Source organism: Haemaphysalis longicornis, unplaced genomic scaffold (assembly GCF_048455015.1).
Source record: "Haemaphysalis longicornis isolate Haplotype H1 unplaced genomic scaffold, Haemaphysalis longicornis Haplotype H1 scaffold_9, whole genome shotgun sequence".
Taxonomy (NCBI): domain Eukaryota; kingdom Metazoa; phylum Arthropoda; class Arachnida; order Ixodida; family Ixodidae; genus Haemaphysalis; species Haemaphysalis longicornis.
Genome location: NW_027526460.1, coordinates 164267549 through 164285866, shown reverse-complemented (window position 1 = coordinate 164285866; position 18318 = coordinate 164267549). Strand labels below are relative to the sequence as shown.

The following is an 18318-nucleotide window of genomic DNA, read 5'->3' as shown; positions in this document are numbered from 1 at the left end:
GACAACCCCAAGCCCCGTAGTGCTGTGCAGCTAAACCAAGCATGCTGTGCGCAGTACGAACAGCAGAACGCATCAGTACTTCTATGTTTACATGTGCTTTCGTAACTTCCACTGTTTGTCCCATCATTCTTATTGCTTTGTAAAGAATGTGCCCTAAATTTAAGCGCAAATCGCTCGTTCGTCTAGTTTGTAGGCTCTACCTAATTTGCGTCTGCTTCTGCCAGCCTCCGCCAATCGCAGAGCTTAGCTCATGTGACATCACAGGTTCTGTTGAGGGAAATGAGCTGGTGGGTCGCATGACCATTCTCGTTTTTTCTAATTATGTAGCTTATTTGAGCGAAGTTTACGTTAAAAGTGGTGTCAGTATGATTCTAACGAGACAATCTTTTGAATGAACCAAACTTGTGTTTTCTCTTCATGGCTCCTTTAAAGGCCAACTGCACTCAAGTTTCACCTTGGCCAAATTTACTCTGAACGTACAGTACGTACCACCTATCCGACTGGGACAACTAGCAATGGTCTGCGACGGAGTTAGTTTTAACTAACAACACCTGCGACGCTGTTAGTTATTACAGCGTCGCCAGCGACGCAGCTGGGTTTAAATGTTTCTATAAAAAGGTTTAAAACAGCTCTGTTTAACACAACTCCGTTCAAACTTTTCTATAGAAACGTTTAAAACAGCTCCGTCGCAGGCAACGCTGCACCTGCGGGAGGATCGCGGCAACAGCCATGAGCGGAGGTGACATTGCGGCCGGCCCTGCGCTTTTTCCTACGGCCAGCCTAGAGAACCGGTCGAGCTCCGCTGGGCCGGAGGCTGGGCGCGCTTCTCCTGGGGCTCGACGAAGGTGAGGCGTTGTGTGCGGCCGCTCGCTCACCGACTGCGCCGGCTGGACCGTCAGTTCAGCTTGGCCGTAATGGCCGCCCTCGTCTTGATCTCAGTTTCAAAATCTGCGAGTTTTGATGGTCGTTTGCGGCGCGTATACGCGCATTTCAGGCGTCATATTTTACATCTTGCAGTCTTTTTGGGCATAGGATACGCAAATAACGTTTTAAAGGGTTGAAATTTTGAGTGCAGTTGGCCTTTATTGTGTGTATCTGTGGTAGTTGGACAAATGCTACGGATGTCTCTGGTCTGTGCTGCATCCGAATTCTGCCGATTCCGCTGCTGATTGGAGAATGAGTGCTATTGCATTCATTATTCGCTTGCAATTCTATTCCCGCACGACAAGTAGCTGATAGAGACGGCGAACCTATAGACGAAACACGACGCAGCACTGAGTTGTTTTTCACCTTACCCGCCGCGGTGGCTCAGTGGCTAAGGTGTTGCGCTGCTGAGCACGAGGTCGCGGGTTCGATTCCCGCCCGCGGCGGCCGCTTTTCTGATGGAGGCGAAAAGCAAAAAAAACGCCCGTGTGTACGAGATTTCGGCGCACGATAAAGATCCCCAGGTGGTCAAAATTAATCCGCATCCCTCCACTACGGCGCGCCTCATCGCCTGCGTTGCGTCGGCGCGTTAAACCCCAGAATCAATCAATGTTTTTCACCTTCGTCGCCCGCTGTTTATCTCACCAATTTGCATCGACCGCATCGACATAACTGTGTTCTGCAGTAAGCCGTAATGCAAGCACCGTGCCGAAATCTGTGAGCCGAAAAAAATTACCGTTGACAGGAGTTTCAACCACGAACACGCCGCGTATGAACAGGCCTTTTACACTACAATTTATGTTGCTGTCTGATTGCTTGATTTTGTGTTCATACAGCGCGCGCGCACAGCTGCGTCATCAGCCAAACTGAACTCCTCCGCTGCACAGCACTACTACATCGAGAGCACGAACGCATGCCTCGTAAAGCGCGTAGTAATTTTTATAATTGCAAAATGGAACCCCAAATCCAAACCAACCAACACCACCCTCTCCCCCCCCCCCCCGCCCCCCCAACCAGCTGAAAAACTTAATGTGCACTTGATATTTAATTTGTGGTTTCACCACGCCATCGATGTACAGCAATGGCGCTCGTCGTGAACGCGCCAAGCAAATCGTCAAGGTCTCACACGAAGCCAAGCTCCTCACGAAAACGCGCCCATTCGGTGTCCGCGGGAGCCGCCTCTTGACACCAGGGAGCACGTAATGGCGCGCCCAAGTAGGGCTGTCCGTCATGGCACCTCCTTGTTGGCGACGACCGCGGCGGCCGATTCGGCGTCCGCGCCCATCGTGCCGCTGCTGGACGAGCGGCGCGGCCTCACCATCTTGACACCCGGCGGCACCGTGGGCAGGCTCGTCTGGCTGGGCGCCACCGTGAACTCGCTGGCGGTCGACAGCCGCTTGCCGTCCAAGCCGTCCAGCGCCGAGAACAGGGTGCCGCTGCTGCTACTGCTGCTGCTGGGATCATTACGGGCGCCAGGGGAAGGCGACCGAACTTCGGTGCCCGACGGCTCAGCTGCCGCCGCTTCCTGCCGATGAAGTTATTGTCAAGAAAGTCATAGTGACAATCGAGCATTACTGGTTGTATAATGTAAAAAAAAAACTTTACCATCCCTTCATAAGAAAGCTGATGGCAGCGCGAAAGCGTTCTCACCTCAAAACAGCGTCAAAACCTCCGCTGTAAGTGTGTCGATCCTGCGCAGAAAGTGCGTCTAATCGAACCTTAAATCTTCAAGGTCCCAAATCGCAAACGAAGAACGAACCCATGCGACGATTTTTCGCGTGGTAAGTAAACAAATCTACGAACGAACTAAATGTATACCAATACGTCGTTTAATTTAAGAGATAAAGGTATTGGCGGTGAGCGCGACCACGGGCGGCGCTGCGAAGCCCGCCTCTGTGACGTCAGCTTACGGGCCCTTGAATTTGTCGTCTGCTTCACTCGGGCTCGCTCTCCGTGGTGTTTCTTTGCGCTCGGTTGACTTTTGATGTTTGCTCGCACCAGATTTGGTTTGTGCGTAACTTTTATCATAATATAAAACTTCAAATCACATACGCTAGCTCAGAACCTGATTTTAAAGTACAGTTTTTATACCGCTCCGGAAGAAACATCGCCGGCGTCACCCCATTCCTTGCGAAGCCGGTCCTGTTCGGAGCGCAAAGAGTCCGAGCCATGCGTCAGCTCCTGTATCCAGCAATCTTTCAAACACAGGGAAACGTCAGCTGCTAATAACCGGCAACAGCGAAAATGCAAGGCGAAAACGAATTCCGAGGCCTTCGAGGCTGTCGGCTTGGGCACAAGGCATTGCGATTTGCGGTAATCGTATGTACGTTAAAACAGTTTTTTCAGCATTGCCAAACGCTCGAAAGTGTTGTATCGGGTCAGTTTACGCTGTCATGGCATGAAAGTATGCCGAAATGCACTATGGGCCACTAAAAATTTAGGTTGAGTTGCAGAAAACCTATAGACCTTATGCAAAAGTGCCGCCATCTACCGGGAGAAAAACGAAACGAGCCCTGGACGCCACGTTGGGGGCCGGCGGTCGTGGGATTGCTTGGGACGGAGCGTGTGAGGGGCTTTGTGGGCTTGGCGGTCCTTTTATATTCAGATTTAAGCGCAGCACAATGAGTGAGGAGTGATGTGTGGACCTTTCTCCGTTGCCCACATTTGCGAGCGACTTCGTAAATACGCATTATGCATCGAAAAAACAGTCAGGGAGGCACCGGCAGGGAAGCTTTTGGAGGCTGTCGCGTTTCTTCTTCTTCTTCTTTTTGTTTTTTTTTTTATGTGAGAACACGAACATTGAAAGTACATCCGTATTAGTTCACATCCTACTGGTTTCTCAGGAGGTCGTTCCTGAAACGCTTCGAGCCGATGCGGGCTGCCCCGAGGTTGAAATGGGGGAGGGGGGCACTCCGCGATATAGCTATGCGCTAAGCGTCCTCTGGGACGCAGAGGAAACCTACAAAAAAAGTAAAATAAAATAAACTGCATACCCTGTATTTTTTAACAGCGGAGCTGTTGTAGCTGGCCGTAATGTATAGCACGTAACCTGTGTGGCGTGTAACGCGTTAAACATTGCCAATATATTACCAATATTTGCCAATGAATAATTAATCTAGCAATACATTGCCGAGCACTGGTGAGCGCGTGTCTCGCGGCGACCGCCGAGCATCCCCAGCACACGCAAAAGCTTTAGCAAAAAAAAAAAAAAAAAAGAAACTGCGAAAACCTTAGAGAGCGAGAAAATTCCGAGCGCTCGTGAGCGCGTGCGATCGCGGCGACAGCTGAGCGTCTCCTGCTCGCGCCCTGGACAACAAAACTGGGTGAACAATACCGCTTAGAAAAGTCCGCTCAAAAAATTTGATCTTGGGAAAATAGGCTACGGTCGAACTGCAGGCGACGAGCGGTAAATGACCGATACACGGTTTACTACGCACGTTACTTGCGCTACTCATGGCGCTACGTGAAGGTTGCAACTCTCGCGGATCCCTTATTTCCTGTAACGTTTGGCAAACGAAAGATTGCGTAGTACTTCCATAAAAGGCCACCGAACGTGTAGAATAAAAAGAAAACACGGGCGCGCAAAGCACGAACGGCAGACTCAAAACTCATCTCGATAATGTACGAGCTGCCCGACGCAGTGAGCCTTAACTACCAGCAGGCAGGACTGCTCGGTGGCAAATACAGGGCTAGAAAATAGCTAACTTTGGCACCTTTTTAGTCCTGCACAAATTATTCGTTTCGTGACTATTCATGTGATCTAGCTATAATATCACTGCGCTAAGAAGTCGACACCCGCAAGCGACTTCACGCAGGGCTCGAATTACGCTTCCGTTGACAAATAAAAAAAAGATCTGTACGCTTTTCCCGTGGTCGTCCTCGTACATCTTTGTGCACAGCAAGTTACACGGAACTACTTAAGCATCTTGGACAACGATAAATGCCGACGTGCGCGTCGCTAACCCCGGGCTATCATGTATACTGCGGTATCCGGAGATCCGGGAATCCCCCAACATGGCGGAAGGGCACGCTGTTCCCGCGAGAGGGCGCCAGTTTTTCCACAAGGTCTATAGTGTGTATACGCGCGTCCTGGTAGCAGGCTTCTAACCAGTACAGATCTCTATTGAGCAAAACGAGTCACGTGAACGGTAAAAATACAGTAACACTGTGTTTGTTCAGACCTGATGGCACATTTCGGTACACTTTCCCAAAGCCATATCCTCACAATATTCAGATATGCAGTATATTAAAGGAGCCATGAAGAGAAAACACAAGTTTGGTTCATTCGAAAGATTGCCTCGTTAGAACCATAACGACACCACTTATAACGCCAACTTCGCTCAAATAAGCTACATAATTAGGAAAAAAGGAAATGACCATGCGACCCACCAGCTCATTTTCCGCAACAAAACCTGTGATGTCACTTGGGAATGCTCTGCGATTGGCGGAGGCCGGCAAAAGCAAACGCATGTTAGGCAGGGCTTACAGTTTGCATAGCGAGCTAAATGCCCGTGAAACATACTGCACATTCTTTTTATGACAAAGAACGGTGGAGTAAACGGTTGAAGGTCCGAACGAACACGCAAGCGTGTGCGCCAATGCGTACGAAACTAGCGCCGGCTAAGCTCGACATCTCGCCGTCGCGCAGACGAATGTTCGGGTTGCGCAGACGAATGTTCGGGTTCGAGGCTCTTCGGGGCCAACGAACCGTTCCAGCACGCACAGCCGCGACCTTGCTTCGTATCGTAATCCCTTCACAGGAGGTTGGCCGTCATATCGCCAACCAGAAGGTAAAAATAGAAACGAGGGGAGTAAGGAACAGCAAGAAGCGACGAGATAGTGCCAGTCGTCGCGTAAGTTTCGAATGGTGTTGGCTTGCTGCTGTCGTTACGAGCTCGTTTCCAGTTTACAACCACTGAAAACTTCAGTTTGTTCGAGTACTTTACAATGAAATTTCGTTGCTGCATTTTGAAGTGCCTATGTAGTACGGGCAAATCGTCGAGGGAGTGCGACATCCCCGCCGGTGAGGAGATCTCCTTTCATGTGCTGCCCAACGACGAACCTAGGCGAAGCAAGTGGCTACGTTTTCTGAACTTTGCAAACGGAAGAGAAAGAGAGCTAAAGGAAGTACGAGTGTGCTCGCTTCATTTCCGAGGAAGTGATTACGGCAGGGACCCTTACGTTAGCTCACTCCTGGGACATGCTGGCGCTCGTCGCCGACTTCGTCAAATCGCTCTGACCTTGGGGAAAAAAATGCCGTAAACACCGCGCATTGACGCTCGTATCTTTCTGGTCGAACCAGAGAGCTCGCGCGAACGGCTTTCCATACACGACACCGGCCAACTGGCATAAGCGATACTACTACTGAAATTGAACTATTATTAACCGTAATCAAAATACGGCACATACGTACCAGTCTATATTCGTCCGTCGCGACGGGGCTGACGAGGCAGCGGTGCCGACGGCTGGGCGTTCGTCTGTTGTGGCTATCGCGAAATGGTCGCTTTCCAGTCCATCGCGTATCCCACAACTCTTGCCGCTCGTGCACTTGGAAGCATTGAGCGTTCAAGTGGTGTGAGGTTGTTAAATGCAAGCCCGAGCTCCTCGGCGAGAGTTTTGTTCTCCGGATCAGGCGATTCCATGACTAGGGCTGCGGGTGCACTAGGTTTTACCAGTATTTTTAAAATGGCCGCCGTCTCGATCGACTCCCGCGTGTGGGTGCTATATGGAGTCGACATACTAAGTATCTGTTTCATGGACCGGCTCTATGACGCCATTGTACACGTCACGAAATGTTCAATTTTAGCGGGAGATTTAAAATTTTGGCTTAAATTGCCTTATTTCTCAGTGAATAAAGCATCATTTGCTTCCGGGAAAGCGCTTGGGGTACTATGAAACACCTAATCTTTCGAATAAAACAAACTTTTGTTTTCTCTTCATGGCTCCTTTAAAACCGCATACAAACGGCGGAGGAGGAAGCGGAGGAGAAAACTTTATTTAGCTGTGAAATCGAGCTGATTAGTCGGCTGGGTCCTTAGTACAGGACAAGAGAGTAAGAGGAATTTTCTGCAATTGATAGAATGCCATTCCGAGTAGGACATGATTAGTTCATTAAGCCCGAAAGGCTTGGAAAACAATTAAGTGCTTGTACATATTCGTCGGTTTCTATTCTTGTTATACTGGAAACCGCAACGTATAGCATTTATTGCGTTCGTTAGTGAGTATATCAAGCCTTCAACAACGTAATCATGTCATAAATGTGCGGGTTGAGAGTCACGCAGCACCTTCACACCTTCGTGCACGCAGCCATAACGACAGCCAATTTGTGGAGAAGGTACTGTCTGCTTTGCAACCTGACGAAAATATCCACACGAGAGTTGTGAGCCTCCCAAACACCCCCAAACTTCCTAATAAGACATTTGTGACGGTGCAGAAATATAATACGTTGGGCACAGAAGAAAACATTGTTCTACTAGAAGTCAACAACAACAAAAAGAATAGAAGACAGCTGTTCTACTTCCCGCTGTGCGATGCGTGTGTAAGGGCCCGCTGCTTGGTGCGTAGCATTAGACTGTTGAGTATTCATAAAACCATCTCAAAAATACTTTAGGGAAGCCTACGCATTCGGATACTTATTGGCGGTGAGATGTTTCAGTGGCGCCCCCTTGCTTCGACATCAGCTTAGGGACTCGCGCCGCTGTCGTCTGCTACGCCCCGCTTGTGAGTGCAGCAGTGCCTTTCACGAATTATTGCATGAAAACCGCATTTCCATTGATTCAGTTATTTTTGCCAGCTTCTGACACCTCTGAATAATTTCAAGCTGTATCCTACACAAGTTTGCAACACACAAGAAGAGAGAGAGAACAACCTTCTTCAAAGCATCGGTCAGAAAATCGGCTGTAACTCGTCGTTATTAGCTTATTTGCGAGGTTCAGTGCTCAGAAATCCTCGATAAGTATTCAAAATGGGTAGGCTTCCCTACATTATTTTTGATATACTCTTATGAAGACTCAACAGTCCAATACTACGCACCATGCAGCGGGCCCCTACATGCCCATCACACAGCAGGACATAAAGCGGCTGTCTATTTCTTTTGTTGTTGTTGACTTGTATCAGATAAATGTTTTTTTTTTTTTTCTGTGCCTAATGCATTAATTTCTTAGCACCGTCCCAAACGTCTCACTAGAAGGTTCGGGGATGTTTGGGAGGCTCTCAAAGATAGTGTGGATATTTTCTTCGGGCTGTATGGCATACATTCCTTTCTTCACAAAGTGGCTTTTATGGCTGTGGCCAAGAATAGGCTTATGCTCAGTGTGCGTTGTTTATTCACATGCAAATACGATGAGAAGGTTTTTGCTACGCCCCCGCGATCGCGCATCAGACACCGTAGTCCGAGTACTCGAAGGGGGCTTTTGTGCTCCGTATTTGTATCGTAACCATCGTTATCATAACAAACTGACTCTCAATTTGAACAGTTATGGCATGATTACGGTGTTTAAGGTTTGATATACTCGGTAACTAACGAAATAAATAGTATACGCGCCTGTTTACAGTATCACAGGAATCGAAACCCACGAATATTTCCAAGCAGCTCTTTACTGTTTCCAACCCTTCAGGCGTAAAGAGCAAATCCTGGTCAGTTCGGGATGGCGTTCTATGAATTGAAGAAAATTACTCTTATTACTGGGCCGGGCATGCACTGAGGACCCGGCCCACTAATCAGCTCGATTTTACTGGTAAATAAAGTTTTCTCCTCCGCGCTCTCCTTCTCCTCCTGAGCGCTGTTTTACTATAACGCATATCTGAATATTGGGAAAATATGGCTGTGGGAAATCTACCAAAATATCTCCCCAGGTCTGAACGAACATAGTGTCACGGTATTTTTGCCGTAGACGTGACTAGTTTGGCCCAATAAACCTCCATACTGCTAATAAATCTGGTATAAAACCAGCACGCGCCTATACATACAGTAGGTTAGGTTATTTGAAATTTAACCTACAGTTTTTGCGGCCCATAGTGCATGTCGGCATACTTTCATGCCATGACAACGTAAAGTGATGTGATACAATAGGTTCGAGCGTTCGGCAAGGTTGCAAAAACTGTTTTACATTGCATACGATTACCAGGGATCGCGATGCTTCTGCCAAAGCCGGCAGCCCCGAGTGCCTGGAATTTGTTTTGGTCTTGCATTTTCGCTGTTTCTCTTTGTTCGCTGTTCTCTTTGTTCGAAAGACTGCTATATACAGAAGCTGACGCTTAGCTCCGACTCTTCGCGCTCCGCACAGGACCGGCTTCGCAAGGAATGGGGTGGCGCCGGCAATGTTTCTTCCATGAGTGAAACTTAAAGGAGCCACGAAGAGAAAATGCAAGTTGGTTTTATTCGAAAGATTTCGTGTTTTATAGTGCCCCCAGCGCTTGTCCGGATACAAACGGTGCTTTATTCACGGAGAAATTAAACAATCTAGGTTAAAATTTTGATTTTCCCGCTCAATCGTGCGTTTTCGTGGTCCCAAGTGACATCACGGGAACCGACCGCTCTGCAGCCTAGAGTACCTTCATTCACGCATCCGCCGTACAGGGTAGAGACACGTAACGCTGGCGCCGCCATGTTCGGTTGCTCGCTCGCCGCCGAAGCAAGTCATTGTGTCAAAACCGCGCTAAAATTATCGCCGCAACGCGGTTTACTGAAGAAGTTTGAATCATATTGTCTGTTTCGCGTTGCTAGGTCTCGTGGGAAACGAAAAGAATAACGCGTTGAGCCCGTTGGCCCAATTGCGGCGGCACGGGACCGTTCAAAGGTTGTCTCCACCCTGTAGCGGTGTTGGTTTGTTCCCACGTTTCTTTACGTTCCGTAACCTAGATGGCGCCACCATACCGTGGCAAGCGTTTGGTTTGTTTTTGCCCGCATTTAAACCTGGCTTGTTTTTGTTCTGGGAGAAAATATTCGTTCCCTGAAACAGTGCTCGCTCGACAAATGGGGTCACGTAAGACACCGTTGCTTGCGTCAATCGGCCAGTGTCGTCTGAGACAACCCCAAGCCCCATAGTGCTGTGCAGCTAAACCAAAGCATGCTGTGCGCAGTACGAACAGCAGAACGCATCAGTACTTCTATGTTTACATGTGCTTTCGTAACTTCCACTGTTTGTCCCATCATTCCTATTGCTTTGTAAAGAATGTGCCCTAAATTTAAGCGCAAATCGCTCGTTCGTCTAGTTTGTAAGCTCTACCTAATTTGCGTCTGCTTCTGCCAGCCTCCGCCAATCGCAGAGCTTAGCCCATGTGACATCACAGGTTCTGTTGCGGGAAATGAGCTGGTGGGTCGCATGACCATTCCCGTTTTTCCTAATTATGTAGCTTATTTGAGCGAAGTTTACGTTAAAAGTGGTGTCAGTATGATTCTAACGAGACAATCTTTTGAATGAACCAAACTTGTGTTTTCTCTTCATGGCTCCTTTAAGCGCAAAAGTTTTTCACAGGGACTAGAAAGGGAACGACACAGGCTACTATCGGACACAATAGTAGTTTTTAAGCACAGAGACCGTGCCACCAGGGAACTTGCAGAAGCCTTCCATATCCGGATTAAGGGTCCCAATTGTATAAGTCACCCGTCGCTGAGTATTTTAGATAAAGAAGTGCAACTTCTCAAGGAGAGGGGGTAGAGGATGAGGGGAAGGAGAAGAGAAACGAGAAGGGAATGGGGCGGTTCTCTTGTACGGCCGTACGCATGTGCGAAGGGCACACGTGCTGGGTTGTTCGGTCTGGGGGTGGTATAAATGTGTGTTCGTTTTCATTAAAACTTTCAGTTGATAGTAAGCGCCTGTGTTGTTCCCTTTCTAGTCCCTGTGAAAAACTTTTGCGCTTAAGTTTCACTCATGGAAATTGCGAACCAACTAGCTCGTCTCTCCATTTGCTTCAATGTTTCTTCGGCAGCGGTGTACCGAAAACTATACTTTAAATCACACCTTGAGCTTGTGTATGCTATTGTAAGCCTATTATTATGATAAAAAGTCACGCCCACGCAAAATCTGGCGCGTACAAGCATCAGGCGTTAACCGAGCGCAAAAAAAAAAAAAGCAGGGAGAGCGAGCCCGAGTGAAGCAGACGACAAATGCGAAAATCCCTAAGCGGACGTCACGGAGGCGCGCTCCGCAGCGCCGCCTGTGGTCGAGCTCACCGCCAATAGCGGAGGTCTGAGCACTGAACCTCGAAAATTAGCTAGAAAGGGTGAGTTACACACGATCATCTGACCAATGCTCTTAAGAAAATTGTTCTCTCTCCTTGTGCGCTGCAAACTTGTGCGGAATACATCTTCAAATTATTCAGAGGTATCAGAAGCTGGCAAAATAACTTAATTAATGGAAATTCGCTTTTTAATGCACGAAAGAATCTAAGCGGGTGATTTCTAGCAGAGGCACTGTTTCCCCGCACAACCGGAGTGTAGCAGACGACAGCGCCGCGAGTCCCTAAGCTGACGTCAGAGCCAGGGGGCGCCACTCAAACATCTCACCGCCAATAGGGACCGGGCGACCGCGGTGTCGCACCAGTCACTTCAGCTCAGTAAGATCCCTGAAATTACTAAAGTACCGCCAACTGCTCCCTCCTTCTCCGCTGCCCTCCTCTTTTTTCTCTCTCCTCACCCGCGGCGCCACGGCCCCTTTAACTCCGCGGCGGGGCCGCCATTTTTGTTGGCTTCCTCAGAGCAGACGCCCTCGCAACGCTTCGGGCCGCTCGCTTCAGTTTTTCGTGCAGTTTGCTCTTGTTTTCGTGCCGCAATCGCTCTTTGGTAGCATTAATAGTATTTCTAGAGCCCCGTTTGACCAACACGCATTAAGTGAGGCTGTTTTGTTGTATATTTTTGTGTAGTAGGGGATATTTGCGGGATGGATGCCGCTGGCGCATACGGACAGCGCGGTGTTTGTTTACGTGTGCGGCATGCTCAGGATAGTTCGTGAACGCGAAAGGTTCGAACGTGGACGTTTCAAATTGCTCATTTACAGTAATTCTCTTCTTTCATTTGCGTGATTAAGTTTTGGTCGTGCAAGCGCTGCACAGAGGGCTAGCGCATGCTTCGCGGTGACCTTGGTTCGCGGCAGTTCGAGCGCTGCGCTGACTTTTTTGCGTTCGCGTTTTTTGCGTTAGTTGTAGATCATTAAGCAGCGCTCAGTATGCGTCCCGCATTAGCTACTGACATTCATGCCACCTTTATTCCGTGAACTGTCCGGTGCTTTGACGCTGTTGCAAAATATATGTCACCTTCACGTCATTATAGGCTGCCGTCAGGGTCAAAGTTCTCGCGTCTCCTCGTTGGCCTCGCCCATGACGACTGTACTTTTGGCAGTGCGTCCGTGGCATCCGTGGCATAGCAATGTTCGTGCGATTGGCGTTCACAATTACTTCCAGTAAGGCCCTGTAGGGCATATCTGGAAAAGGCTGGCACAAAGAACGCGCAGTTAAAGAATGCGCTTAGCTTACAATTAGCTGTAGTGCCCAGTTCTATAATAACTACCGTATTCCAAGGCCAGAAGCGTGCTAACAAGCGCAATTGTGAATCCTTTTTATGCTGTACAGCTAACATTGATTCATGTGTGGGCATTGATAAATTACAGCTTGCTACAGCCGAGCTGGCTGTGACTGCACTGACCTTATTCGAGCAGCCGAAGGCCCAACTCGGCATCGCGAAGCTACATAAAGTGACGCCGACGCAAGACTTGTTTGAAACGAGCAGCTGACTCTTCGGTTGTTATCGGTTGTTATACGCTGGCGGCTTCGATAAGGCCTGCTCCGAGGCAGCTGAGCCTAAAATGGTGAATTTAAATGGACAGTGGCGGCGAAGAGAAGAAAAAACAAACAATGGGGGGACGAGGTACTACGTCACTGGCCGTTGGCCAATGGCGCGCGGCGTTCGCCGGCGAAAAAGAAAATGGCAAAAAACGAAAGAGGAAAGGAGCGCGGGCGAGGGCGAAAGGCGGCGAGATCTAAAGATGGCGCTACCTTAGTAATTTCAGGGACCTTACAGCTCAACAAACAGCGCCGCCCGTGGCGAACCATCAGAGGAATGCCGGTGGCGGTCAGCGCAGCGTACTTGTGCATGGATTCTTACAATGCGTAGATAACCACAAGGATTTGTTCAGACCGGTAAATCTTAAACACGTGTATGATTAGCCCCATAATCAGTAATTGCAGATCGCAGGCGACGCTCAAAGCGCCAAGATGGAAGTCTAGCTGGCAGCGCAATTCCTCTCTTTCGTGTAAATGCAGTATTGTTTCCTGCGTGCAGTTTGGCGCATCGAGGAATATATTGCAGCGAAATTCTCCAGGCGTGGGCAGCCGATTCAAGAATGCTTAGGGACGACGCTACTTAACTTTATTACCTAGTGTAGAAATGTGGTTAATTTCACAGAAATACGTCAAGAGCAGCCATCGGGAATCGTTTCCAGAATAAATATCCCATGATAGAAAGTTATTGCTTTTTCACAGAAAAGCTTTGCTTTATGCCTGCAATAAGAATTGGTTGCTGGCTAATGGTTTGAGGGTTTTTCAAAAAACATTTGCTGCGTGGCTGAATGACGGGAAACAGGAGGGTGCCAAAAACCTGACATCAGTTTTACAAGTGGATGCTGTGGTCGGGTTTTAGCCCAAACTGCTCCCTAGGCTTGATTAAACAGAAACTGCGTCGCCAGCGCTGCACTGAAACCGCTATAACAAGTTGTAGGACCAAACAAAGCTCACAGCATAAAAAGTTGCCGAAATTGCGAGAATTGTCTATTAATGTGAAAAACTCTTATGTGGTTTTTCTTCGTTTCAGCAAGCTTGCATATCCGGGCAGCTAATCACGTGAGAGTGCTCAGGATCGGAAAACACGTTGATTTCGTCAGTTCGTCCCCAGTTCTTTTAGATATTACACATGCATGAAAGCACGCGATTACGTAGAACTATGACTCATTATGTTCAATATATCTTTTTTTAATTTTCGCGTGTTTCCTGCAACGGACGATATATTCCAGATTTTCCAGATTAGGCTGTCACTGTCCAAACGAGGTGACTTTTTTTTTTGGGCCATTTGGTTATATTTTAGTTTTTTTTTTCTATCAATGAGTTACATATACTATTAACACGATAAGTGTATTGACAAGGCATTACAAGGTTTGCATTGAGGTGCTTGTCAAAGAATGCTTACTCATTGAAAACACTGGTTGACATTACCGCTCTGCCACATTTTTAACGCTGGCCGTCTATCGATGCCAGCCTTTACTTCATTCAGGTGGTAAAATGAGAAGGGGGGGGGGGGGGTTAAGGTAGCTTGGGCTGTTGGAGGGTTGAGTCACTTTGACTATCGTTGAAAGGACCAGTACAAACTCGGTAGTTGAGCTTCAGCTCTCAGGCTCCCATGCTGTCACTCATTGAAACTTAAGGCGCAAAGCTCGCGGTTACCGAAAAATGGTACATTTCCGCGACATTTAGAGGGCCACACGGTAATTGAACTCGTACGTAAGTAACCTTATTTTCAAAGAACACGTGTCGAGGTATCCCAAGATTAAGGCTGGTGTGTAAACCGCAGCCATTCAAAGCAGTGAAAACGATTTAAGCTGGTAGATTTGAATACTAATGCTAACAATTTTTTTTATTATTAGCATTATGACCCTTATTTATTATTATGAGCCAGGCGTACAGCGCCGCAAAAAGCGCCCACATCAATGAGGCCAATTCCAATCTTTAGAAGCGTCTGACATGTTTACGCAGCACTTACTCCGTCCAAGAACCCAACACATCTACCTAGACTTCGTTTCGCCGCACATATCCGCTCACAACACCACCAGAACATTCAAAGCACCAAACCAAAAACGAAGCAATTGCTCCGGCCCATTCCAGTAAGAAGGGGAGCGCAGAGCGGTAGCGCCACCCGTTTTTATGGTACTTTCAAATCAAAGTTTTTTTTTATTTTCATGAAAAGTATACAAATAAATCGGGGTAATACAAAAGGGGGTCCCAGAGTGAAGCACTGTCCCCTCAGCAGTGTTCCACTCCTTCGTCATGAACGATGCGTGTAGTATTGTGTCATCTAGAGCTGTTCCTTTTCTATGATAGAGTTTCGCACTAATATAAACTAAAGGGAAATCTGCCGCTGCAGTGGCGGGTCGTCGTGGGCGGCGCCATTGCCGCTAGCGACGTTCCTCGCCTACTTGGCTTAGCTGGCCATACGGCTTCTTTTTTTGTCTCGAAGCCAAAATCAACAAAAGAGGATGACATTTTTGTTCTTGTTCATCGTACAAGAAGCGTCTAAATAATTACTGACAAGTTAATCTTTTTGGTGGTTCAATTTTATAATAACAAAACAAATTTCATGAACCTTCTGCAGTAATATTGTTGCTTTTTTCAGCCAGAGACAACTTTTCAGCCTTTTCATGAGCCACGCCAAGGACAAGTGGAACGTGCCTGCCCGGTACGTGACGGAACGCTCGCTGAAGCGCGGCTCCCCTAGACAGTGGCGCCAGATTTTTCTCTAGTGTATATTAGTACGAAACTCTATGTTTTCTAGTAACTGTTGTGACACCATGGAGCAAAGAAAAGTTATGAGACAGCACGACGTCATGTAGCAGCCTTCGCAAGCCCAGCTCCGTTGACGCCGATCCCGCCCTGTTTTCCTTTCCCGAGCCGCCGGAATCGTCCCTGGCACGTGACCCATGAAACGCATTTGCTTGTACGTAGCTCCATGCCGGTGTTTGTTCGGCTGGAGCAGGCACGATCTCGCACGGCGGCATCACGTGGCAGAGTGACGCCCGGGAACGGCCCGATTTTGCTTTTGGGGGGCGAAGAACCTTAGGGACTCGGGCTGTCGGCGTCTCATGTGGTCACGGTATACTAAAATTGCGCGATACTCGCTGACCAACGCCTCGCACTAGAAAGTAACGCGTACTAAAAGAACACAACAAGGCATTCGTTTTCCAATGCCTCGTGCTGGAATGTTTTATCTCTGTGCGCATACACTTGCAACGACGCGCTTCTGAGCACAAGGACGCGGGTTCGATTCCGAGCCGCGGCCGCCGCTTTTCTGATGGAGGCGAAAAGGAAAAACACCCGTTTGTACGTGATTTCGGCGCACGTTAAAGATCCCAGGAGGTCAAAATTAATCCGGAGTGCCTCACCGCCTCATCGTCTACGTTGCGTCGGCCCGTCCAACACCACAATCAATCAAAATCAATCCACAGGGCGCTTTCTGTGTTTTTGCAAGGAGTAATAGAGCCTTCACTCTAATAAGCAGTGTCGCTCCTGTTACTCCGGTGTTTCCCAGTTTCTATAACGTCTTCTGTGAAGGAATTCGTGCAGAATTCGTGCAGAAATTCGTGCAGAACTGCTCGACTTGTCGCAACGGCGCACACCTGCAAGTTTTTCACTTTTTCACAAATTTTATCACCACCCATTGCTCCATGACGATTTCTTTTTTTCACCAGCTTCCATTCTTCCCAGACACGACATCCTTTCAAAGTGAAGCGTTTACCATGTCATACATTGCACTATTCTCGGTCGCTCGTTCCGCGTACAATCACTGACTGGAACGCATTGCCATCCCACATAGCCACCGTCATTGATGCTGTTGAATTTAATAAACTATTACTCACGGAAGTTGTGAATTGAAAACAAAACTATCGCTTTTTATTGTATAACTTCTGACAGATTGTTCTTTTTCTAAAAAGTTTTGTTTGTGGTTGCTTCTACCGAGTTTATTTTTTAGGCATTATTTCGAGCTAACATTACATTTATCATATTTGTGTTCGCACATGCGTTGTCCTTTATATGTTCTATTTCTCCCAGTGTATATATTTTTGTTAGTATGTTTTTTTCTGCTGCATTGACTACTCCCTATGTAATACCCTCCTGCGTGAGGGCCTTTAGGGGTACTTGAATAAATATATAAATAAATAAATAAATAAATAAACATATGCCATACACCTCGATGCAGCCGTACGGGTAGAAAGAAAAGCTGTACAGCTTTCCAAGAAACTTCGCATTTGAAGAAAAATTCGGACCCGTGTTGGAGTCCAGCACCAAAACAAATTTTTCAACTGCGAAGTTTCTGAGAAAGCTGTACAGCTTTTCTTTGTATCCGTACGGCTACATCGAGGTGGATGTGATTTTTTTTTTCACATAAACATACCCCACGTCTGGCATTTCCCCTAAATCTGGTTGATTAACACCTGTCTTTCACTTCGAGTTGTTGATCAATTCACTCTCGCCCTACAAACGGCTAGCCTCCTAGTTAGCTTAGTTGGTAGAGCGACTGCCCTAGATAGGCGGTTTCCCTTGGAGGTTTTCCCTAAATCTGGTCGATTATAACGTCTTCCCTTTTTTATTAGGCACCAAACTTCGACAAAGCGTAACGCCGAGCCGTACTCCTAATATAGCAGAGCATCTGTACATGCGGAAACAGCTTTGATATGAGATCTCTATCGTGTAGCGTGTACACAGAAGTTGCGTGCATCCTTGATCATGATCTTTTGCATTCAGCCCCTACATGCAGCCGCGTTGAGCAATCATTTCGCCTCATCCTACCAGCTATTGCATATATTGCGTTCTTGCATATAGCGCGCATGTGTAAACCTGCAATTGAACCTAACGTGCCACTGCCCTTTGTTGCCCACACACTTTTAACACGAAAGTGTTTTATGCCGGGGTGCACCAAGATCTCACTGATGTCATATCCGTCACGGAAATGACGTATCCAGAAAAAGTGCCATTGAAGCGGCGCCGACCGGATTCGAGCCCACGAACTCTCTCGCCTCTCGCCGCAACGGGAGGTGTGAGGGGCTCTGCCAACTGGTTATAAACTCAGACGTAAACAGCTCTTATATCCTTCCGTACGACTCGTCCACATAGTGCTTCCGTCTAGGACAGGCGGAGCGAAGTAGCGCATCATAACGCTAATGAGCGCCGACAGTTAACGCCTCGATGCCAGCGCCTTCGTGTACGGGAGACGCGTGAATGGAGGCACCTTCCACTGCTTGCTACTTTGGGTGCGATGGCCCCTTGTAAAAAAAAAACTTGCATAAACGCTGCTGAAAGGCAACGACTCTGATGGGTGAATGTCGCGTTCGTGACTGCATTGGTGCGATGAGAAAGTCGCCAGCGGGAAGCAGAACGCGTTGATGCGTTCACGATCCAAACCACGAAGTGTGCCTCTCGCGTTCCATAAGCTGAGCTCGTCGCAACGGAAGCGTCTGCCGAACTCGTCACCACGGAGCAGGACCGAAGTGTTCACACTTTCGCCGAAGCATGGCCGCCAGCAAAACGTCGCTCGCCAAGCACACCCACAAGATAGCCACTGACCCGCAAATTATGCATCTTTCGCTGCAGATTTTGCTGTACATTTCACTTTCGTGTCTTACTGATTCCTATAAC

General features: G+C 48.0%; 1 protein-coding gene across 1 annotated transcript in view; it reads right to left on the bottom strand.

The window, feature by feature from the left end:
- Positions 1 to 2128: 2128 nt before the first annotated feature.
- LOC144151821 (uncharacterized) overlaps positions 2129 to 18318 on the bottom strand; it is a 49501-nt gene continuing 33311 nt past the window's right edge. The window contains exon 2 of the mRNA XM_077682961.1: positions 2129 to 2449. Coding sequence (XP_077539087.1) covers positions 2153 to 2449 — 297 coding nt within the window. The 3' untranslated portion in view covers positions 2129 to 2152. The remainder of the gene's footprint in view (positions 2450 to 18318) is intronic.